General features: G+C 40.5%; 2 protein-coding genes across 2 annotated transcripts in view; one reads left to right on the top strand and one right to left on the bottom strand.

The window, feature by feature from the left end:
- Nucleotides 1–25,204, bottom strand: part of DNAH7 (dynein axonemal heavy chain 7) — a 267,061-nt gene that overhangs the window by 650 nt on the left and 241,207 nt on the right. The window contains exons 54-63 of the mRNA XM_075001322.1: nt 17,690–17,866; nt 14,011–14,172; nt 12,756–12,956; nt 11,543–11,704; nt 7,987–8,172; nt 7,121–7,258; nt 5,603–5,833; nt 2,592–2,744; nt 1,615–1,792; nt 219–322 (exon numbers count right to left, since the gene is read on the bottom strand). Coding sequence (XP_074857423.1) covers nt 219–322; nt 1,615–1,792; nt 2,592–2,744; nt 5,603–5,833; nt 7,121–7,258; nt 7,987–8,172; nt 11,543–11,704; nt 12,756–12,956; nt 14,011–14,172; nt 17,690–17,866 — 1,692 coding nt within the window. The remainder of the gene's footprint in view (nt 1–218; nt 323–1,614; nt 1,793–2,591; nt 2,745–5,602; nt 5,834–7,120; nt 7,259–7,986; nt 8,173–11,542; nt 11,705–12,755; nt 12,957–14,010; nt 14,173–17,689; nt 17,867–25,204) is intronic.
- On the top strand, nt 20,311–24,463 carry LOC142016895 (baculoviral IAP repeat-containing protein 5.1-like). The gene is made up of 4 exons (XM_075001328.1): nt 20,311–20,448; nt 22,004–22,113; nt 23,212–23,329; nt 24,320–24,463. The coding sequence occupies exons 1-4, from the start codon at nt 20,311–20,313 to the stop codon at nt 24,461–24,463; spliced, it is 510 nt and encodes a 169-aa protein (XP_074857429.1).

The raw sequence follows: 25,204 nt of genomic DNA, 5'->3' as shown, positions 1-25,204 counted from the left end.
GCCACTTGTCGTATGCGAAAGGATTTCAAGGGGTATGAGGCAGAAAATAAATTACCAAAAATCAGGAGATAAACACTTGGACGACACTGGGAGAGGGGAATAAGTGTTTTCAGTTTGGGAAACACTGCTTTAAACTCTTATCATGGCAGGCTTAGCTTCTGACAATAGACATTGTTAGATTAGTTTTCACTCCAAACTTAAGTATGATGCATACTGACCACAGGTACTGTATCGTAAAGAATTTTTGGATAAGATTCTGCTAGCTTCTTAGTTTTTCTGTCCCAGCGAGCTCCATCCAGGAACAATCCTCGAATGTAGACCCCTGCATTAAGCAGAAAGTTATAAAAAGATACATTTGGGCACAGAAGACAAAGATATTAGAGGTCTGTGTGAAATAAGGCCAGCTTTTTTATCATATACTGTTTAGATCATTCACAAGGCTATTGTGCAACTGAATAATACAGAAACCTGTGTACCATGTTTTGAACCCAGCAACTCTCAGGTGGTACAAAAGGAGCAGAGACTGCCATGCCTTCTGATAGGGGTAGCTCTGCTAGGTTGGAGTCTCTAGGGATGGGGCTGACTCTTATGCCTTTTCCTCATAACCCTTGATTACAAGGAGCAAGAAGGAACAATCAAGGGCAGTGGCAGAAGTGCAGATCAGTTTGGTAATCTTCTGTTAGCTATGATCTTTTTGGTCCCAATTCTCCATGTTCACTTACTGCTTCACAGATGTAGGTATTTCTTAGTAATTTTACTGTGTCCAACTCTGAATGTAATGATAGCAATAGCCTATATTTTCAACAATTACAAGGTAAAACTTAAGAGCTTATCCTTATAAGTACCAGAAATAATTTCTCAGTGGACCATTTTCATACAAGCACAGTCAAGATGTTTCTAATTAACATTTGTTTTAGAGACTCAAGTGTCAATTCATAAATGGAGTTGAGAAACACCTCCAAAAACCTACAGCTGCACACTTTACATTCTCTTGATGAAAACAAACTCTTTCTTTGTCAAAACTTTGCAATAGCTTACTCTATAAAGGAAATTATTCATGGGTTTGAAGTGAGAGAAAGCTCTGGAAGAAAAAAACAGTGAACTGCTCCTACAATGATGTTATACAATTCGAGTTAGTGTGCCCACATCTGGATTTACTGGGACCTAAAACTAAAGTAGTAGGCATACATGAAGAAAGGAAAAACTCAGGCGGGGTAATTACTTGAGATTTGCTAGTCGGTGGAAAAGTTTCTTAAGCGAAAGATCCTGGGTAATGTGCAAAAGCAAATCCTCAGTTCATGTAAATTGTCATAGCTCCAGTGAGGATCTGTGCCTAGTTAATATAGCCCATGAAACAGCCATGCTGTAGGAAGTCAACTGACCAGATACTAGAGACCCTGAGTGGTCTTGCTCTTAATTTTTGGTGTCTACTAGAATTATTTACAAGGTATTTTTTGCTGACGCTTGTTTTTCACGTGCAAGCCTCCTTTAGTGAGTGGCTTATATTTTCTAGGTTTCTGCACATTACATGCTTAACCTGTTAATGCCAGGAATGTATCTACCTATAACCCCTGAATTACACTTGCTACAAGTACACGAGTGTAGGTTGTTTACCATCTTCAGGAGCGTTTTTGTATTCCTTGTCCTCTAGTACTTCATAGTCAAATCCTAGTAGGTCAATTGGAATGGTGTATTTTCTGGCATAGTTCTGCTGGGCACCAGTTAAGAAGGCTTGAGTGAAGAAAAATCCCGAAAGCCAAAAGACTGGTGGGGTTCCATTTTCATACCACAGCTAAGCACAAAAATGAGCCAAAGAAAAAAATTAACCTTCAAATCAGTAGCAGGAAAAAAAAAATAATTTAGTGTATTAAAAGCCATATCACAAAGATGTTTTTTTGCAGAAGTCAGTGGCATTTTAGACGGCCAACACACCGATTTACCAAGTACTTCAGAATGCCACTGGCTACTGCAAAAGAACAATCCTGTTCCTCAAGTGGATTTTAATGTGAGTATCAGTTTAAAATAGACTGAGCTCATATCCTAACAACCTGATAACAGTTTAGTCAGTGTCAAATCAGACTTTGCAAACTCTTTAACTGTCCTGAGAGGAGGGATTCTATAGTTTCGTGGCTATTGCTGTCAGCCGTCAAATTTCAAGGCATTTTACTGTAAGTACACTACTTGCCCAGAAAAGTTAGCAGCAAAGTTCTTATGCTTTAATAAATTTAATACTGTTACTTATAAAACTTCACTGAGCATTACAATTGCCAACTGTTACTGGCACACACAGCTTGAAGAGGCCTTCAGAAAATCCACTGTGAGCCCTAATAGTGCCCCTCTGTCACACAATAGTTCTAATATACAGCAGCTATCTTAATGAGGGGTATAGTACATAATAATGTTCAATGGTTTAGTATATGCATGGATGACAAGACTGCTGTATGGAAAATGATGCAATGGTAAACTGAACATGCATTCATTGGATGAAACAGATAAATGTTTGTTTGTTTTTCCTTACTTTGGTGCCATCTCAGACCAAGAAAAAAATTGCATAGCCATTAGCAGATAAACATGAAGCAGAACGTGCTCACCTGTAAGAACTTTAATCGGGCAAGAAAGTCATTCACATAGCTGCCAAGTGGTTTGAGACTTGGGTAAGATTTATTCATCCACATTCCTGGAATTCTGCCTTTCAAGATGCTGCTTACCACTTCTTCCAGTTCCGAGGACATCACCACCAGGCCCTAAGGCAGAGGTGGAGATGAAACAATCACATCAAGTAACAGCCAGCCTTGTCTTTTCAGATGATGTCCAAAACCCCCTGCTTGCTTATTCCAAAAACTAAATTTTAGCCACCCCAGATCAAGAGCACCTGAAAACATAAAAGTTGCTAGACCAGCCATGGGGCTGATGTAGCATCATATGCTTCAGAGAGAGGTTTTGAGGCACCATTATGGAGTAACTAGCTCTGCCTGCCCACCATTAGAATCATGACATGTGAAGTGTGCTATCCCTTCCAAAACTCTACTGCCTTTCATCAAGCCATCCATTCTGGCTGTTCTCCTTACCCAGACAAAGATTCCCACCTTTCCTGAATATTGTGTGTGTTTTATAAGGTTTTTCCTTTTTGCTTTAACTATCTTTTAAGTTTTTAATGCCATCTTGGCCTTGTGTTATGTGACTCCTCGTACCCAGTGCATCAGCGCTATGCCTTCTATTAGTTTACATGCATTGAGCCTGCTGTGGCCAATTTGGCTCCCACCTAAAATAAGATTTGAAAGCAGCTGTTGGTTATAGTTGAAATTTACTGTACTGCCGTGCCTGCCCCCGGGGCCACACCCACCTCTCATTTGAGGACAGCAGGCTCAGCAGCTTGGGGGTGGCCCTTCAGTAACAGGCAAATTGCTTGCTACACAACAAAGCTCATTTTAATTTTTTGCACCACATTCAGTGACAAGGGCTATGTGGTGTTAGATTCGAAGCCTTTGACTTTCCCTGGGGAGCCTGCAGTGAATTCATGCTGGTCTGGGACAATTACATTTGTGGCTATGCATGAACACAAAAGCACCTAAATGATGTTTGAAAAAAAATGGGCTTTTCTGTGTTGTTTTTGCATTGCTAAGTACCTTTGGGCCATATCCTCAAAAACTGCCACAAAAATTGTCAGAAACCAAACAGCCCCTAGGCCCCCAATTTTCTGCGGGCCTAGGGGGCCCAAGGACTCTAATTGCTGATGCCACGACACATTAGTGCTACTACACATAGTGACACGTGGGCAGCAGGCTTCACCTGGGCACAGTGGTAGCTTGACATAAGGGGCAGTTACCCAGGAGCACTATAATACCATTTTTGTTTAAACATGTTACTTTAATAGCACAAAAGCAATGCGTTACATCAGTCTTCTTTAATGTGCAAGTTTATTCTGCACCATAAGTAAAAAGCATGACTAGATTTTTTTTTTTCAAGCATAAATAATGATGTTGCAGTAGTAGTATAGTTGGAGGGGCTGTGACTGTATTGTTCCAAGCGCACCCCCTCCCCCCCCTCAAACCCCCCCTCTGCTTGGGAAGTCTAACCCCCTCCCTCCTTTATGGGCCTAAACCTAGAGGCATGCTCTGAAACCAGCTGGTGTGCATAGGGCACAATTGCAGGGCTAGCCCAGGCTGTGGGCTCAGCTAGACTGTGGAAGACTCGGCTGGCTGGCCATAAGTAGGCTGCCAATAAGAAGGTGTTTTTCGCTCTGTTTCTGCTGAAGCTGTCTTACATAACAAGTCATGTGGGGAGCAGGACCAGCTCTACTGGCTGGTAGTTAGGGCATTAATATAGGTGATGAACTTCACTTTCCTGCCCCACTTACTATTTAGTTACTTAAACAATGTGAAACAGCTGCAGCAAGAGGTATTAAACAAGAACTGCCAAAGCATAGTCTCTCACTCCTCTCCTTCCCCCAAGGATGCTCATCGGGGAGGAAGTGATTGCGTACAAGCCCTTACTCCAAGGCAGCTCAGACTTGCATACACGTCTCCCCCATCCCCACACTTTAGCTGCACGTGTGCCTCGCTGGTGGTTGGCGGGAAAGGGCTGGCTTTTAGCAACTGCCCTCGCTCCAGGAATGGGTTCACAGTCAAGACAGGACTGCAGGGGCCAGCTCACTTTCACTCAGCCACAAACTGTGGAAATGTTGAACCAGGAGATGCTGAGAAACCCTCCCACTTGCGCAGGGATTAGGTCAGTCAGCTAAGTTCGAATCACTCCAGAAAGGGGAACCACTCTGGGTGTTGCACTTCCCAGCTGAGTACCCTAGTACTGGTTTACTGAGCCCAGTGTGCGTCTGTGTGCCTGAAAATGCCTACTGGTTTGGGCCACGTAGGTCAGTCTTACTTGAGAAGTCTGTGGGGGCTTAAGTGCAAAACCGCTACCTAGACATGCAGACTAAAAGCTCAAGCACGTAGGGATTTTCATAGGCCTCCATGCTTCAGGAGCAGCTCATCCGGGGGTCCGAGGATCTCAGTGTTACCTAGAGTTCAGACGTAGCTGAACTAGAAGTTAAGTACCTACGTTTCTTTTGAAAATAGGACATAAGTTGCTTCAGGCCCTTGAAATAATTTCACACCAGGCCTATAAACCGCTAACACCGACAGAGTATGGCTACAGACAGTACGCATCTCGTCCGTTGTACTTACAGACAACTGTGTAATACAAACATATTACATCCATTTCAAACTGGGATTGCTGAACAGATGAACTGCCACTGCTCAACAGACAAGTGATGCAATCCTGCTGGGTGCCATTAAGTATAGCAGACTAGAGGGGCAAAGGACAGGTCAGTGGGTTGAGCACTGGCCTGCTTAACCCAGGGTGGTGATCTTAATCTTTGAGGAGGCCATTTAGGGGTCTGGGGCAAATAGGTTTTAAAACAAAACAAAACAAATTACTCAGGGATGGTGCTTGGTCCTACCAAGACGGCACGAGACCAGACTCAATGACCTCTGAAGGTCCCTTTCAATTCCATGACGTATGTAGCTCCATGTATTAAATGGCTCAATAGTTCCTGGGATTTAGCCCCCTAAGAATTAGCTTTTTAAAATTTGTTGCAGCTCACCTTGATTGCTTTCTGGATGTTAATGCAGGAGTCCCTTATTGTATGCAGTAACTTGTTAAATCGCCCCATCTCTTGGACAAGTACAGTATTCATACTCTGTGTGTAGGTGGTGGGATACCTCCTCATTGCAGCCTCAATGTTGAAGTCTGCAGGCAGTTTGCTCAAGATGTCACTAGCCACTTCATTAACAATTTCATCTGTTGATTTTACACCAGCGCCTGTCACTCGTGACTGTAAACAGGCAAAGATTAGCAATGAGGCATCCTTATGCATGCCAGTAAATATTTAAACACAGAACCAAATTAAATCAGTATTGTTTAAAAAAAATCTGGTTTTTTTCCCCCACAAAAACCAGTTTAGGGATGAATCAATCATGTAGTGCAATGACCAAATTGAAGACTCCCACATTTGCAAGTGTACTACACCTGACACCTTCAAAAAAGCTTAGTTCACATGCTGAAGCTATGGAGCAGTGTTCTGCCTGTTGAGTATATAGGGGCAATAACTGTGCTGATGACCTACTGCTTGTATTTCAGTGGTGAAATGGGTTATCGTTGTGCTTCAGCGTTTTAGTATATTTGCAATTATTCTAGAATTTGGCTGATCACAAATATGAATATCACAACTCCTACCCAGGCTTGTTGACTACCAAGAAGAAGCAAGACTAGAGCAAGTATTGTTGAGGTGTCCAGAAGTGAATAGGCAGGGAGATTAATATACCCAGTGACTTCAGCCAGCCTCTTGCTCAAGAGGCAATCCACTCCAATCTGTGGGACAGCACATTGAAGGCACCTTATATGGCTGATAATGCACATGTGACAAATAGTCTACGGATATACGATATTGCTAAGAAAGACTAGTAAGTGTGAGCCCATGCCTCAGTTCAGTTCCGTTCAGTTCACACAGAACAGAGCACAGTGCACATGGATAGTCAGAACCCTTTAAAAATATTTCCATTGCAATTCCTTCTCAGACTATACATATTATAAAAATGTGGATGCTGACAAATGGACAGGTTGTCATTTAATAGGATTTCTTTTCCAGAGTCTCCATGAGACCTTCAGAAGCTCTTTGATGCTGCAATGGCAGCAAGAGCGATCATTCTATGAACAGAATCATGCACATGCTTATGTCTATGAACGACTGGGGCCCAAATTAGAAACTCTCCCTCAAGATGAAAATAACCTACAGCTTTAATAATGAGTGGTAGATGATTTATTATTATATTAAGAATGCAAAGAATACAAGTTAGTTAGGCTCAGCTAGTGCTCGCTCACGCTCGCTAAGACACTGAATTTCAAAGCAATACCATTTCATAAGTTTGTGCATTACTATTACAACGAGGTAACACTAAATAGTTGCCACAAAATAAAGCACCAGTAAACCAGTGAGATTTACAATCATAGAGGGGACATAAAGAAATGATATGACTCTTCCTGTAACACGTTTAAATACAATACAGCTGAACAATAAATATGTACAGTGGGCAGTAGCTTGACACACTAGTTGGTTACATACCTGCGTAAGAAGAATGTTATCAAACAGCAGCTCAGTTTCTGCCTGATCTTTGGTAATATCTGCATTAGCATTCATCCCAAAAATCTCTGGGGAAGGGGTCAGTGGAAGGGTCTTTGTGTAGTCAATGTAGCTTTGGTACTTAAAAGAGCAGTGAGAGGACGTTAAAAAGGGTCAGAGAGCAAATCCACCCTCCAGTTTACGCCAGTTGTAGCCCAAAGAAAAACACCCAGACATGTCCCGAAGGTAATTAGTACAGTTAACAAAACAAAGCAGTAGTCCCTTCTTACTATCCAGCTGTCCCAAGCAAATGGAGCTTGTGTCAGATTTACCAAATGTAATGCGCATACATTTTAGGATAGAATTCCATTCGAATTAATGTCACATATCATGACAGCTGAGCACCTCCAGCCCGGAAAAGGACTCACTGGAGGTAGTGACTGGAGTCTATCTGTTCTGTTAACACGTGCACTTTTACAGCACTTATATACGTGCACTAAGGCCAAGTTTTCTTTAGCTATTTAGGCACCTACTTGGATTTCTGTAAAAGCTTCTAAGCACCTCACATGTTGAACTTAATTGTCCTTAATTATTATAAATTCAGTGTTCAGCCATCACCACACTAAGCATTTTAGAAATGTCACAAATTAGATACAACCCCCTGGAATGACACTGTGGATTGTATTTTCCACTGGTTTAACAGATGTGGAAAATATGATACCAAGGGCTGTCTACACCAACATTTAGTTCACAGCAAAGTGTGGCGGTGCATGAGGAGGTGGTGGGAACCCCTTGCCATCCCTTAACTATCCAAGCAGCCTCTGTTCACATTGGTCTGTGGCTCAGTTCATTTGTTTTACAATACTTACATCTCCTTCAGGCGGGGCAAAATAAAGACCACTGGTATCAAACTTATAGTTTAAGTCTGTAACAACTTCAGGAGTGTAAAATTTGTTTAAAATGCTACGGAGCGTGCGCCGATCCCAATCATCAGTAACTCTGCCACCATAATTGCATTCACCAGTCATATAGCGTAGGGCATCATATGGCAGCTCCTGAAACATAAACCCAAGGGTCTGCCTGAATACCACTTGACGGTTGGCAGCACAGTTATACTTGTGCATTTAGCATCTAGTTGAAAGAGTCAGGAAAAAAATCTCACTTTAAATATTATTCTGTAACTGATAATTTAGACTTCACCACAAAACTTCTTCCCTTCTCAGCCACTAACCCAAATTCTGCTCCCAACTATAGACAATGAAGTTTATTCAAAGGCAGAACTTGACCTATGTACTTATTAGCTTTATACCCAATCATTATTGGCTAGTTTAAAATGTGTTATAACTATGCTTTGTCAGTATCCACTCAATATGCACTAGTTCTGGCCCCTTTTTGTACAGTTTTGTAATAAAACTAGAAGTGGCAATTAGGGATTTTTATTTGTTTTTTTTTTTGGGGGGGGGGGGGTGAGAGGGCTTGCTAGAACATTTGTCCTCTTCCTTGTATTTTTTCCTCTTGCACATTAAACCAAAAATTATATGTAGGAGTGCAAAAAAATAAATTTCTTGACTTCTGACTGTAGTTTCAATTCACAGCATTCTGTAAACTTTCACTTCTGTCAAAATGTGTCTTATGTGAGGATAGAAATGGAAATATAGACTACTGAGAATAACCTGAAATCAATGAATGCACTTCACTTCAAAACATTTACAGCCAATTAGTCAGATAGACATTCACCCAGGTCAGTATCTGAGCTCAGACTTGTTCATGGTTCAGCAGTCAAAACATGGAGTCACCCAACTTTATTCTCTGATAGGAATAAGAAGAAATTCTAGAATTTCATTCATAATACATATGAAACTAACAGACAGCCAGGAGCGATCACAATATTTTGGAAACTTTATCAAAATTAACTCAACCTTTTCAGATATCCATTGTTTTTTCAGCAGTGTCACAAGTCCATCATCCTCTTATACCCACCTGCCATTTACCTTCCCAGGCACAGTAAGCCCTCAAAATATGTGGATTCAAGTTGCACATAACTCACTTTAATGAGAGTTAAGCGCAACATGAAGCTACTTTGTGGCCCCTTTCCCCTGCCCTCCCACAGCCACGCAGCTGTCTGGCTGACAGCCACACCAATGGAGGAAGGCAGGGAGAAGCAGCCAGGAAACTGACTAGCCCCAGTGGGCTGTTCAGTTTCCCAGTCCGGCAAGTGGAGGGGATCTGGGAACCAACCAATACCCTGGTCCCTGGCTGCCCTGTGCTGGCAGAACTGGTGAACTGACCAGCCATGAGATGGTCAGTTTCCTGGGTCCTGCAAGAGGCGGGGAGAGAGGAACCAGGCTGCCCCCTGGTTTTTGGCTCCCCGCCACTCTGGGAGGCAGGAAACAGATGAGCCCTGGTCGTCTGGTCTGTTTCCAGGCTCCTGCAAGCCCAAGGGAGCTGGGTACCAGGCTCCCCACCCAACCTGTGAGAAAATTTGAGTTACTCAGAGGTTGTAAGAATGCAACCCCTGTGTAACTCAAAGGTTTGCTGTGGAAGATGACAGATAGTCATTTGGGCTAATTTTAACAACTGCCAACTTTACTTAAATAGACAAAGTACCATACATCAGTTTAAAAACATCTGTCTTCTACACATAGGGACATGTCCTCTGCATATAAACCAGTTCCAGTCCAGCACAGAAGGAAGAGATTTTATTCCAAGCAGTTTCTGCTTTCAAAAAAATGTAGGTGTCATTAGATCTCATACTTGCAAGCACTATTGATTAATCACAATTCAGGGTAGAACTCTACAGCAGCATTTCTGCCAGGGAATTGGTCTCCAGCTCTCTACACTCACTGGCTATGTGTACATGACAACAATCTTCTGTTGACAGATCGCGCCCATACACAAAAGCAGGTCAAAAGAACACGCTGCTATCTCGCCTGAGAGCGGCCAGACTGCCCTTCTGCTCTCTCAACAGAATGGCCAACCAGAAACACAGCAAACAGGGCTGCCCAGTGAACCAGAAGCCTTGTCTGAAGAAGTGGGTCTGCCAGAAGGAGACAGTTACCTCCTATGTCTTTAGAAAAGATGTGGGCGAATTGCAGAGTCCAGAGAAAAGCAACGAAAGTGCTAAAATGTTGAGCAAACCTGACCTGTGAGGAAAAGCTTAAAGAAAATAGCACCTGATAAGGAACATACACAAACTTGTCTAGACAGTGTCTGTACAGGATATATATACACTGTACTGAGCTAATTCAGGAAGCAGCAAAGATGTAACCCAACATATTTTGTAACAAAAGTACTAGTTGTCCTATGGCCAAGTATAATGAGAGCAACAAACAACTTCCAGACTCAGAGCCTAAATGCCAACGAGTCCCTGAATACTGTAATCTGAAATGTAGCTAACTAAAGCAAAAATCTTTTAAAAACTAGCAGCTGTTACACTGATACCATGAGTTCCTCCATTAGTTTTTCAGTTTCGTTTTCCTGTTTGTAAAATACATTCCTCACTGTTTTGCCTGTTTGAAAGACCCACTGAAACAAAGGGGAAAACCAAATACAGAACCACAACAAAACAAATGATTATAACACAAAGTGCTCTCTTATACAAGGGAAACCAACAGAAAACATTGAGAAAAGCTTTTTCATGTGCTACTCATTTTGAAATAAATAAATAATATGGAAGTTTTATACAGAATATTTCATCCACAACACTTAGGCACTTCTCAAAGGAGGGTCAGTGTGATTATCCCCTTTTATAGATGTGGAAAGTGATGCACAGAAGACCATAACTTGTCCAAGATGACTCAGCTGACTGATGGAAAAGCCAGGAGATCTAGATCTCTGGAGTCACATGCCAGTGCTTTAGCTGCTATGAAATCCTGACTCCCATCCCCTAGACTCCACAAGAGACTGAGAAAGGAAGTGACTTGCCAGGTTTACAAAGCAGGTCAGTGACATAACTAGGAACAGATCTCCAATTCCTAGCTGCTGAGCCTGCCACATTAGTTACAATAATATTTGGTACAACATTTTTACACACCAATATGAATATTGTTTTGGTGGCATTTGTGTACAGCCTTCAGGGAAAATATAAAGATGCCAAAAGGTGAACTGAATATGTAGAGCAAAGCCTATTCTGTTTTGTATGGAATAACACTTGGTTTCAAAGTCTTTCTGAATTAGTTTCTGGACTGGTAACCTTGATGTCCATGTAAATCCCTGCAAATACAGGCTTATAACAAAAATATTGATACCTTAACAAGCATAATCAGACATTTGTTTTTACAAAGTATATCATTCATGAAGTTTCTTGTGCAATAATTTCCATTAATATTATAAGAACAAAAATTAATGAGAGGGTCTCATGATATGCATTTACAAAACCACACTGAGCAAAATGCGCTACATGCTTCCTGTGATGCGTTGCTGTACCTCATACTGGTTGAGGAACATGTTCAGCTGCTGCACACTAATTCGCAGATCAGTCTCGTTAAATTCATATGGAATATTCCAGCCCAGTGGCCCAAATTTCCGCCTTTCTTGAACCAATGCATGGAAGAAGCAAAGGCCATACAGCAACTTCTTGAATTCAGCCTTTTAAGAAAACATGACAATCAGAATAGAATCCAAGGGATATGTGCTAGAGACTGCCACTTCTCCATAACCCACAGAAGGGTACAAAAAAATCTCTCTAGCACCTACAGGTGCCCCTTTACTGTCTCTCCACAACACTATATTTCAACAACAGGCCTTGCCCAGGCACATTTTCAGAACTCAGCCCTTAATTTGTTGTATATATGCCTCTATCACAAGCACTGGTTTTAAAAAAATCTTTCAAGTAATAAAGAAGCAATGGCTTTTTATTACAGTACATATGAGCTGCAGCAGTGTATATGTAATCCACACAAAGTCCAGCAATCTGATTTGCTGTTCTGGTGTTAGAAAACCATTGTTTCCACTGTATTTTTTTTAATGATCCAGGTAGATTTCCATCCTGCCATAGCCTTCAAAAATCCTCACAGTTAAGAGACTGTATATTTAATTGAAAAAATTTAGCAAGGCACACAATCTCAGTTCAAAGCGATTAGCTACAGTTTTTAATTATAGCAAAATAATTTTAGGCCAATACATCCATAAAGCAAAACCTAATTATGAAAACAGTAGGTGGCTTCCCAGTCTGACTAGTCATTCTAGAAAAGGCACTCATGATTCCTATCACTCAACCTGTCAAATAATTTGGCTCCCAGAGTTCTACTAAGGAAACATTTTTATGTTTAAGATTAACAGTATGACTCTAAACAGCATAGGCCTCTGTTAATAACTGTGCAACAAGATTCCCTAACCTTGCAAATTTGTATCAGGAAATGACTTGCTCCTGGCTTTTTAACTAGAAAGCTGTATTATTAATGGCATACCACAAAATCTCTGCTGAGACAGAGTGAGACCAGTAGTAAAGTAAAAATGAAATATTAATAAAATTCACTTTAGTGAAGCCAATAATCCAAATCAACTCCCACTGCAGTGGAGGGAAACTAATACAGTTTTTTTCACTCAGCACGCACATATATAACCACTAGGGGGTTATATTTGCTGCTTTATAAGTAATAAAAACAGAAGTAACAAAGGCCAATAATACAATACTAACGGGCTTCTTGCAACTGTTGAAAAACTCAGAGTCAGAGATTGGATCCATCAGGTATGAACGGATAATATTAGCCCGTAAACCTTTTGGTGCCTCATTGGTCATTTTCACTCCATTCTGAAGGACAGACACAGGAAAATTTGGAGATGGGTAACTGGTGAGCCAAAGTCGGAAATCTGGATGTGTTGTATCAGGATTTAGCTCCTAAAAGAAATATAGCCCACAAAAACCAGTGAATGAAACCCAAGAGGAATAATAACGACTTTACATGTCAACCTTTATCATTAAAGTAAGTCAGCCTGTTTAAATATGACATATTTATCAAATATGGGTTTGTAGCAAAATTATAGTAGTCACCACAGTTAAGTGCTGACAGTTGTCATTCTAAAATTTCTCTATTTTATTCAGAACTGAATCTTTAGTGTTTGGCGTTAAAAATTTCCACAGTAGGTCTATATGTGAAGGTAAATTATTATGAAATGTACGAGCAAAACTCATCAGCTATATCTGAGTACAAGAAGAATATAAACAATTTACACTTACTCCATTAATAAAATATTCTTACGACTTTATTTCAAACTGTTCTGAAGTCAAAATGGCTGACAGTAAACAGCTGAAATTCAGCATGGATTTGGTATGAGTTTGTATAGTTTGCAGGGACGAGACCCGCTCTAATAGCTTTCCAGCTCTGTAACCAGGGAAAAATGCAAACGTCCTAAACATCCTGGTTTCTGCAAAGATTTACATACATGTATAACCACAAGTATGGTGTAAGACTTTGCAGAATTGAGGCCAACATTTACAGGATATATGATTTTTCTTTCTGATAAGTGGGGCATAGAAAATTAGTAGAAAAAAATCTATTTAATGCTGAGCAAAACATTGACTAAGGTTTGTTTTCATGAGACTATTAAAAGTGACTTTCCCTCAGCAGGGACTGCATCCTTAGCTGTAGCTGAAATACCACTAATGTGGCTGGAGAAAGTGAGTAAAAGTGTCTGCAAGCCTGAGGGCTACTCTAAATTTACACTCTGCTCTCGGGGGAGATGCCCCAGGGCCACATGCTTTTTCCAAAGAACTCCGTCTACTCCAGGAATCAGGAAATAAAGGGTTGGTGCTGACCAAAATGTGGCGATGCCTTTACAAAAGGGGCAATCCTCAAGGAGTAGGTTCAGTTGGCTTTCTGGCTGCTTTGCACACCAAAGTGGATGTCAGAGTTAGGCTGTAAGATTTTATTGAAGCAGAGAGTGATTTTTACCTCACAAACTTTTTCCAGTGTTGGCATCCATGAAGTCGCTAGATGGCAGTTTTGCAGGACTACCCAGCTGCCTTCCTTTACTGCCTTCTCTATCATTCGCATGGCTATAGGACCTTGGCCCTGACCTAGCGACAGAGAGCTCAACTTTGATCCACCATATCCCTGTTCATAGAGAACACGTTCAAAGTGACAAAATATTCTGAAAGTTTATAGATACACACCAAAGACTGACATAATTATCACCCTCATCTTTTGCTAGTTAAGAATAAAACTACACTGAATTCAAACTAATTCAATAATATAAATGTACTGAAAGATCTCATCCTTGGATAAGAAACCATCTCTTATCTAATCTTTTTTATTTTGAAAAAAGCATCTTTGGGATTGTAAACCAATGTTGTTTCTAGATGCAGGTGATTTTTAATGTCCATATTAATTGACCTATCAAACCCAACATCTTTGATGCTACTTTTGACAAGGAATGGGAAACATGACTGCCTAAGCAGCTATGATGATGAGACAAGCACAGATGGACAGAGAAAGGTGGATTTGTGAAAGAGAGCCTCAGTGATACACGCAGAAAAAAGGACAGATGGTTAAAGTAACTGAGCAAGGAGTGACAAAGAGACATCAAAGAAGCCAGGAATATCCAAAGGATCCCCTTGTACACTGCCTGAAGCATGAAAATATATAAAACTAATGGGTGATACAGGGTTGTCTTAAAAATTCTGCTCCCCTCTCTCTTCTGTGAGATTAAAACTCTCCAAGAAGGAAACACTATATGATACAACTTTATATTAAGATACATATTTTTAGTTTGGCAACTTGTGGCAGAGACATGATTTTTATTACTGTATGTCTAGAACAGGGTGGGCAATAATTTTGATGGAGGGGCACTCCATGATTTTGGTAAATGGTCAAGGGTCACACTTTTCCCTGGGGGGGGCGGGGGGTGCTGCAGAGGCTGGTATGGATGTTGCAGGCAGAAGAGAGTTCAGCGTAGGGGACTAGGTCTCAGGCACCCTGCTGATGGGAAATGGGGACCGGTTGCACCAGGGTCTATCACTTCAAAGGGGCCCAGAGCTCACAGTTGCTGCCACTGCAACTGAGGCAGCTGTGGCCAGAGCCCAGGGTCCCTTTGCAAAACCATGGGAAGTGCCACTCTACAGTGCTCTGAGGGCTAGGACAGAACCTAGTGCCCACCCCAGCTGGTGCTAAGGGTTGACTGCCCTCAGTTCCACCCCTTCTGCCCAAGACTTCACCCCTTCCAGGGGTATCCCACACCTTCCCCTCAGGCCCATAGTGGCTGTTGGCCCTACTGGATGCAGGATAGGGTGTGGGGGTTTGAGAGGAAGTTTGGATGAAGGATGGGATTGTGCCCAGGGTGGGGTATTGGGATGCAGGGTGTAGGACGGGGTATGGGTACAGGAGAGGATTCTGCTGTGGGGGAGGGATGTACGAGCAGCAGCTGGGCCTGAGAGGCAGCAATGTCCTGGGGGGGAGGAGAGGAGGGTTACAGAGGATTGACTTGGGGCAAAGGAGTGCGATGCAGGGTCCAGGAGGGACTATGGGTGCTGGAGAGGATTCTGGACCGAAGGAGGGGTGAAGAGAGAGACAGGGAACAGCCAGCTGCTTTGAGCAGCTCTGCTCCATACTGTAGAGGCAGGCTGCAGGCTGGAGTAAAAGGCCTGGTGGGCCACAAATGGCCCATGAGTATCTTGCCTGCCCCTGGTTTACAAAGCACCTGTCTTATGGGTGCTGCCGTAAACAAATAACTAAAATAATAATAGCAATTATAATTAGAAGAAGCTCTGTCAATCTAGCAGTGTAAATAGTCTCTGGACTGTCACCATGAAAGGTGCTAAACAGGCGGTGCATTTTGCTCTTGGTATAAAATACAGTGCTTCACTTGGTAACCCCCTCTGATCAACTGAAGGCATAGCATCCATGTAGCCATCAGTCTTCACTGGGAAGGAGGTGTTTCTAATACAATGTTTTGAAGGGACTGAGAAAAGGGGAAAACCAATGGGAGGTGAAAGCTAATCTTGTGACTTGAGTTTCTCTGGCCTATGCATTTTTAATAAATATTGAAGATGTGAGCAAGAAAAGCTTGAACACAGGTTTTTATGGTAATACTATTTCATGAACAGGTATCTGCTACACAGGGAGATAAGTACAATGAAACCTACATATGCATTTTAAACATGTCATTTGCAAACCCAGCTCAAATCTTCTTGTCAGTAAATTCCAGTTCATCTTAATCTCTGAACTGGCAGCCTAAATTGTCTTGAGCTACATAATCAATTTAATCCTGTATTGTGCAATTCTGTATATTTAAAAGAGAAGTCTTTAAACAGCTTATTGTTTGAGGCTGTAGCTGTCCCATTAGAAACTGCAGCTTGCTGAGTGAAGATTTACAGTATGGTTACGTCTCCACTACAGGGATCTTTAGAAAGAAGCTCTTTTGGAAGATCTATTCTGAAAGAGCTTCTTTCGAAAGGGTGCATCCACACACAAAAATCAGATCAAAAACGTCATCTGCTCTTTCGAAAGAGACCATCCACACAGCCCCTGCTCTTTCGAAAGAACGGGCCAGGGATCAAAAAAGAAGACTGTTCTTTCAAAAGAAGATCCCCCCAGAGCATCTACACGTTTTCTTTTGAAAGAAGCTTTTGAAAGTGGATGCTCTTCCTAACACAGGAAAGGCGAGTGATTTTTCAAAGGAGCACCACATTCTCTCAATGTACGTTCAAAAGAATGCTTTTTGTGTGTAGGCGCTCCACAGGCTCTTTCAAAAGAGCCGCCTTCTTTCAAAAAAATCTTTTGAAAGAACTTGCTAGTGCAGACGCAGCCTATGGCAATCACTCCCAGTAGCACAGACTTCTGATAGACTAATTGCCAAGAAATACATATCCTTTGTCCCACTCGGAAAAGGCAATTTTCTGGTATTACTATATTGTTATATTTTATGAGAACTTTTTTCTTGAACCAATGTCACATTGCTAACAGCTAAAGCAAATAAAAATATGCTTGGCTCCTGAGGTGTGCATGTCCACTGAAAGCCATTGAAAAAATCTTTTTTTATTACTACATTGTTTTGTAATAATGTGTAATAATTTGTAATAATTAATCTAAAAGATTAATACTTGCAAAAATTAACTTTGGGGTTCAGAAAAGAATTAAAAAGATTTAAATTACTATTTGTGACTCTCTTACCATTATTATTAGAGATTACATAAACTAATGATTTTAACTGTTCTTAAAATTACAATAGGAAAGACAATGCAGTAAATAATGAACATGTAATTTGTTACAGATAATAAGCCAGCTGTAAAACCTTCATTTATACAAAATATTCACTAATGTTTATTAGTTCTTTGTATGACTAAAGATCACAGAATCAGGTCTAATGTATTTTTAACATGATCAGAAATATACTCTATAAACTTACTCTGACACATCAATATTTACAATCAACAAGCACTCCTATAAGCACCTTAAAGACTAACAAATTTATTAGGTAATGAGCTTTCATAGGTAAGACCCACTTCGTTATATTATTGGAGTAGAGAATTAGAATCCAGGGTTTATATAGCAGGGAGCGGGCAGAGGGTTACAAAATTAATGCATCACAAATGTGAGGACGTCTTCAAAATGAACCTTAGAAATGTTAATATACCTGGTCATCAGCAAACTTAAGAAGGGCAGCCATAGGGTCCGCACCTGGGGACAGCACAAAAATCAATGATGCACAGCAGTGGCTATCAGAAAATGCTTTAGACAAATCAAATGGGGGTGGTTCAATAAATGGACGGCCCAGGTTGTCTATGATAAATTCTTGCACCATAGGGATAATCTAGAAAAACAAATATGTGTTGTGTGAAATGTGTGTTCAACATCAAGATTTGTCATCCTTAATATTTTAATATAAATGCAAACAAGTTACAGTAAAGGCCACAGCAACGAAGGTCCTGTGACACCTTATAGACTAACAGAAAAGCTTTGAGAATGAGCTTTCGTGAGCACAGACTCACTTCATCAGATGCTGGTCTTGGAAATCTGCAGGGCCAGGTATAAATAACCCAGAGCAAGGGTAGGGATAACAAGGTTAGCTCAGTCAGCAAGGGTGAGGCTTACTACCAGCAGTTAATCTAGAGGTGTGAACACCAAGGGAGGGGAAGCTGCTTTTGTATTTAGCCAGCCATTCGCAGTCTTTGTTTAAGCCTGAGCTGAGGGCGTCGAATTTGCAGATGAACTGTAGTTCAGAAATTTCTCTTTGGAGTCTGGTCCTGAAATTTCTTTGCTGTAGGATAGCTACTTTTAAGTCTGCTACTGTGTGGCCTGGCATTAAAAGCCACATTACCTGGCATTCAGATAACTGGCACACTCTGTTAACCAGCATCTGCCAGGCTGGCAACTGCGGGGCTGGCTGCTTGGCCAGGACAGACTGAATGGCCAGGGCTGCCGGTGGCCGCAGGTGCTGGTAGCGGGGTCAGCTGCCCAGCACTAGTGAGGCCCGTAGAACAAGGCTAGCTGCCCAGCCTGGGACACCAGCAGTGGGGCTGGCCCTGCTCCAGTAACTGGTACATTTGATTATTCAGCAAACCCTATTCCTCAGATGTGCTAGATAACAACGCTTGTGCCATATTCAGATTAGTAAAATTACACACAGGAATAGTTGCATTGAACTCAATGTGTAAGTGTTGGCAGCATCAGAGTTCAAGTAGCAAGCTTCAGGAAGAGGAAGAGTAAAAGCTTTCAAACAATCAATCAATGACCTTATTTCTAGAAGTATCACCTCTAGTTCCACTGCTAGGCAGATTGGTACATCAATGCAGGAAGCTGGAATTGCTGCTGCTAATGTTTTGTCAGTACTATGGATACAAGATTTCAGTTTCCAGGACCATCAGTCAAGCCACTTTCACTAGTCCTAAAATGCATTCTGCACCAGTCTCCCACATTGAAGTCAATGGGATTCTGCATAGCCAAAGGGTGTAGCTGCAAGGCACAACTTATAGAAGCAAAGACCCTTAAGAAAACATCCTATAAAAACATATACACATGCTTCATGTTAGTATGATAAGTAGTCCCACTGAAAATAGAATATCAAAACAAAAAAGCAGTCAAGTAGCACTTTAAAGACTAACAAAATAATTTATTAGGTGAGCTTTTGTGGGACAGACCCACTTCTTCAGACCATAGCCAGACCAGAACAGACTCAATATTTAAGGCACAGAGAACCAAAAACAGTAATCAAGGAGGACAAATCAGAAAAAAATGATCAAGGTGAGCAAATCTGAGAATAGAGGGGTAGGAGGTTGGGGAGGTCAAGAATTAATTCTGGTATGGCTACCATCTGAAGAAGTGGGTCTGTCCCACGAAAGCCCACATAATAAATTATTTTGTTAGTCCTTAAAGTGCTACCTGACTGCTTTTTTGTTTTGATAGTATATAGACTAGCACAGCTCCCTCTCTGTTACTATTCAACATGCAATGAAATTAGAATGTAAGCAAGAATTTGCATAAACACAAAATAAATCTGGATGCAGTCATACTAATCACACAAGTGGTGGCTAATTTAAAAACAAATGTGTGACCTGTATTTAAGCTTTTGCTTCTGAGTACACAGTACATATAGGCTCTTGAGATTTCAGTTCATAATTGCCTGTGACACCTCTGATTTTCCCATATATATTATGCAACAGATACAAACTTTAGCAGATCTCTAGTGTAATGGAGTTTAAAAAATGTGCTAGAACATATTTATATTTTTCCTTGGTTACCTTGAACAGAAATGCAAAATGTTTTGTTAATGAACTCTTTAAAACCTGAAAGTGAAACTGTCAAGAAGTGCAAAAGTTGATTTTTAATAGCAGTGTCAACTGAGCCACACTGTGGACTATTTCTCTAGCATTTTTGATTACTAGTTAAATTGCTAAATGTATAATATACGCAACATAATTGAATTAATATACATATTTGGAGCTTATCTTATGTATTTCCTGATTCATTAATGATCAACTTTGTAACTTTAATTCTGAACTAATACAGACTCTTACATTTAGCAAAGATATACATTTGCATGCTGAGAATGTGAGAGATGCAGAAATGACCTAATTTCTCTTGATTCCTCTCCTAACAGACTCACCTGTCTTTAATTAAAGTACCCTCATATTTACAGGTGAGAGCCATGAAGCCAATGAGTGAAGTGACTATAAGTTGAGAGGAGGAAAAGCATGAGTATTACATTAGTCAGGGCCAAGATCAGAGGTAGTGTTTGTTTGTTTGTCTTTGTTTCAGATGGAGGCTTCTTTGAAAGAGCTTAGTTTGGCCTGTAAGCATTTGATTGAGTTTAGAGACATGTATGAGTATGAGAATCGTATAAAAACCTTCACAGACTGGCCTTTCATGGAGAATTGCAAATGTACCCCTGAGAATGTAAGTCTAATTTTGTTTATAACTAGGAACAAAGAGAGAAATAATAGATCGCTAAAATGCCAAAACACTTCATTGTTTCGTGACAGACTTTATGTTCATTAAAAATACTCCTAAACCCCATGTTATGGCTAAAGCAGAGTTAGGTGTCTCAATTAAACCTACAAAAGTTGGGGAGTGGGGGAAAGAGGTAAGTGCTTTAATTCTGTTCTGAGGAAATAATGTAGCGGTAGGAGTGGCTGTGCACTATCAGTCTGGAACTCTAACTTTCAGACACAACCTCTTCAGTCTGAGGCCTGTTTTTCTGGAATTTATGTATTAATCTGAAACTTGAGTTCATGTTCCCCAGATTAGTGTTCCTTCATTCCTGATTGCACACTGTAGTAATGGCTACCCATGTACATGCTGGAATTCCCTAAGAGAACCACTCTCGCTACTTGGTCCCATTGTAGCAAGTTAAATTAATTATGGGAATGCAGGCACAGCGGTTTTTATTTTGGCTTGGAATTTTTAATGTAAGATCTACAGAAATGTAGTGGAAACCTGTAAACCTTCATAGAAAAAAAGTTAAAAGCTACTTAAAATTTGTACTAAAGTAGCTTTTTTTAAAAAGCAATTAAATTTAAAACACTCACTTCAGATAAACCCTATTGCTTGAGCTGATGTAAAATGAAATGTCTGAGTTGTACTTCTCTCCCAATTCAACCATTTTAGGTGTGTTTTTTGTTGTTTTTGCTGCCTATATGTGTTTAACTTGGTCAAATTTAAAACCAGCACGTAGTTTCAAACTTGAACTGAAACATTTCAATTTGTATTTTTTTTTAAACTAAATGGGTTGTGAAATCTTGGGTTTTCTGACTCTGAAAAATGTGGCTTCAGAAGGGTGGGGAAGATTTAGTGCTTAAGGATAAATATCAGACAATTCATTACTGGGCCTTCAGCACTTATTAAAAGTGAATCACTTAAAATTAATGTTCACTCAGTGTTTTGAACATACAAAATATTATATAAAGGCTCCACTGTTATTATGGCCATAGTGCTTTTAAACTGACCCTTGTGAGTCACACTCGATATACAGTAGCTGTATATTTTGTGGCTTATACCCTAGATGAAGCATATTTGGAGTTATATGAGCAGGTGTGAAGGAATTTAAGTTACTGTTCAGGCTAAAATATAGGTCTTAGCCCTTGAATAGTTCCTGGGCAGTGTATTGAGAACAACTAGTTCTTACTCTAATGCCAATGGAACATTGCCACCTATCCAGTCAATCAAAAATGGGTGTCTGCAAACAGCTATTCCATGCATAAGCATGTTACTGCCTTTCACTTCTTTTCTAATCATACAGCTTGTCTGTTACACTATCAGTTTTGAGCTTATTTCCTAGCTACTCCTTGCTGGAAGACCCCAACATTTGTCAAGAATAGTTTGCAGGATAAAGACTTTAGACTGCAAACTCTCTGGGGTAGGGACTGTTGTCTTGTTCTATATTTCCAGTGTATTGCACAGGTTCCACCTTGTTGGGGCACTTGGCACTACCATAACTAATTCTCCTCTACAGATGGCCAAGGCTGGCTTTATCCACTGTCCAAGTGCAAATGAACCTGACGTGGCAAAGTGTTTCTTCTGCCTGACAGAGCTGGAGGGCTGGGAGCCAAATGATGATCCACAGTAAGCAGCAGCCTACCTATATTCTTTCTCACTCTTCATGCTGTGAAAACTTGGTGGGCTATTTCAAGAAAACTGAGTAATCTCTGGACTAATCCCCTACCTTTTGAGCAACTTCCCCTCCTAGGAGTCCTCTGTCATCTGGTTTAGTTATCAAAGCAGTCATTTAAACTTGCCCAAAGGACTTCAATTTGCTATCATAGAAAACATTTATTTTGTTGCGTTAAGTGTAGCTATGTCCTGAAAAGTAACCAGTACTGGTATTGAGGGTTCTTTGCCTCTTGACATTTGACTATAAAACTCTTCTCCATTTTACAAGTTAAAAAAAATTCTGCCAACACTGCAAACTCAACATAAAATTTGTAACTCATTGTATTCTTTCTGGCTCTCAAACTGAAATTTAACTATTATTGTAAGGGGGGGAAACAGCTATTACTTTCAGTTGTATTGCCTTGGAAGTGCTTACATAAGTAATTTTGTGACTAAAATAAGCAGCTGATTCTAACTAATGCAGGTAGCAGATCTGAATGAAGATGTCCTGTTTTTTTTATATAGCCTATATTCTAACTAGGGCCACTGAAGTGTTTATCTCACATACATCATGAAAACTGGTTTATCAGTTGTGTGGTCTACAAGTTCTAAAAACTAATTGCCAGAAGGAGAATGGAGGGGCATTAGGAGAAATGACATGTATTGTTCCAGGCTGTTTAATTTTGAGGACAAGGTATCAGCTCTGGGATTGTTAGCTATTCTGAACTATTCATAGCTTCTTGAAATGAATATTCTGGCATGGTGGGAGTCAACACAGCTAGTGGAGGCACTAAAGTTTGAGTGTCTGCCACATGGATATCGAAGTGTTCACTTGAAACTTATACTTCTAAAGTGTCAAGAGGAGAGAGGCAAATGTTTCACTACTAATATTAGATGGAAGAATTGATCAATGCTGTGTTTAGGGGCAAAAGAACATAAAACACAACTGGTGCAAGTGAAAACCTTCTTTCATATTGGAAAACTGTAGCATTATACCACTCTTTGATCTCCTTTCAAATGCTATGGAAGACTAAATATTCCCCAAATGAAGCTCTTGTGTTTGTGCTTCAGGGTAGAGCACTCCAGACGTCCCACCAACTGTGGGTTTTTATCCCTTACTAAGAACTTTGATGATCTGACAATGGAGGAGTACTATACACTGGAGATGGACCGACTGAGGACTTTTCTTGTAAGTGTTAGTGCAAATACTGTTTAATGTCTTTGGCTTAAACTGAGACCATTTTCTGAATAAGAATTTACCCCCTTTGTTGTTTCCATATACAGTAGTAAAACAAAACAAAAAAGCAGTCATGTGGCCCTTTAAACACCTAACAAATTTTATTAGGTGATGAGCTTTCATGGGGCAGACCCACTTCAGATGTGGAGATAGTACAGTAGGGAAGACAGCTCTTGCTGAAGGAAGCTGCAAGGCTGCAGTATCTAGAAACTCAAGGCTATATTTAAAAAAAAAAAAAAAAGTGCTCAGGCACTTAAAAATGGAGACAAGCAGTTGGGGTAGGTGGCAGAAGAAATCCCATTAAGTGCCTTTCTGCAGCTTTAAGTGTCTAAATTTTCAAAAATCTGACCCTTTTTACTGAACTCCTTACAAAACTGAGCCCATCCAGGGGAGTGAAATCTAACTCTTATGTGGTGGAATGAGTACTATTCTTTGAGTGTGATGTAGAAATAGCACCACTCAGCATTAACTAACCTCTGTCAACTCAAATTGACAGGGCTTCAAAGGTGTCAGGCTAAACACAGTACACCACAAGAATTATGCATTCTCTTCTCTCCTTTGACCCCCCACCATGACTTCAGTGTTGTCAGCAGTTCTCCAATGCAACTGCAGAGGAGAAATGAGCGCCCTTCCTCACTATTTCTGCAGTTATCCATTTCACTTATTTCTTCAGAATTCAAAGGCATTAGCCTTCCACCTTCTCCTGAGGTTACCTGAGTGACAACTGTTATGCTATTGAATTTGTATAAAGTAATGCCTGTTCCTGAGAACTGGCCTTCCTTAGTTAATAAAAATTGACATTTGACAGATACAATAAATGAATCTAATGGGAGACCTCATTTGGTAACAATTACTGATGCAAGTTCTATATTCCACTTTGAGCAGCTTCTAAACATCTCACACACTTCAAATACTAAGTGAAATCTCTGGATTTACTTCAAGTGCAAAACAGGTAGGAGCATAATGAAGTCCTTTGAAGAAGAAGTTGATGCAACCAGAAAACGCCTCATTGATCACTTTGTCAGCAAACATCAGTACACTCCAGAGCCAAAGATGCTAGTACCAGAGTCTCCTTCAACATGCTGATTTCACTGCACAAAATTCAGGAAGCCACCGGGACCCACAAATGCAGCTCAATGGAGGAATAAAAAAGATACCAGCAGATTTTCAGGAAGGTTTCTTCATTCTTTAGCTAATTTTGAAATGGCCTGGCCTACATGTTAATTGTTGATCATATTGGTACTTGGAATAGATATCAGATTCAGTTTGAATAAGACTACTCATTTCTATAGACATTTGCAAAGGACATAGTCTTTTGAGGTGTCTGATCACTGGCATATATGGATTTATGTATCTCCCAGTAAACTAGGGTCTAAGATGTACATTGACTTGTTAAGCAGAATTCTGTACTGTTTTTAGATGGTCAAATGTGTATTCTAAAATAAAGATTTACAGCTGATACAAGTCTTCACCTGACCTGTGATTGTACCTAAACTTTAGCAATGTTTAACTCAGTAGTGGTTAGCATATTGGCCTGTAACCTCAGGGTTGTGAGCTCAGTCCTTGAGGGAGCCTTTCAAAGCTCTGGGGCAGGTTAGATTTAAAAAAATTGGTCAGGGATGATGATGGTTCTACTAGTTGCTGTAAGTGAAAGGGGCTGGACTGGATGACCTCTCAAGGTCCCTTCAAACTCAGAGAGGCATGTATGTCAGATTCACTACTGAGGTTTTTTTGCTGACTTTCGAGGCTTATCTGCTTAGCCCTGTGAAGGTCGCCTTATCAGCCATTCCAATACCTGTCCTCCTTCAGGATTCAAAAGAACTCTGG

Source organism: Carettochelys insculpta, chromosome 8, assembly GCF_033958435.1.
Source record: "Carettochelys insculpta isolate YL-2023 chromosome 8, ASM3395843v1, whole genome shotgun sequence".
NCBI classification, from domain to species: domain Eukaryota; kingdom Metazoa; phylum Chordata; order Testudines; family Carettochelyidae; genus Carettochelys; species Carettochelys insculpta.
This window is presented reverse-complemented; position numbering and strand designations above follow the sequence as displayed.

Bases quoted from the DNA above. Each gene is read 5' to 3' on its own strand.
- LOC142016895 (XM_075001328.1), top strand. From the start codon at position 20,311: ATGGAGGCTTCTTTGAAAGAGCTTAGTTTGGCCTGTAAGCATTTGATT. The intron at 20,449-22,003 runs GTAAGTCTAATT...TCTCCTCTACAG, and splicing joins GCAAATGTACCCCTGAGAAT to ATGGCCAAGGCTGGCTTTAT. The intron at 22,114-23,211 runs GTAAGCAGCAGC...TTTGTGCTTCAG, and splicing joins GAGCCAAATGATGATCCACA to GGTAGAGCACTCCAGACGTC.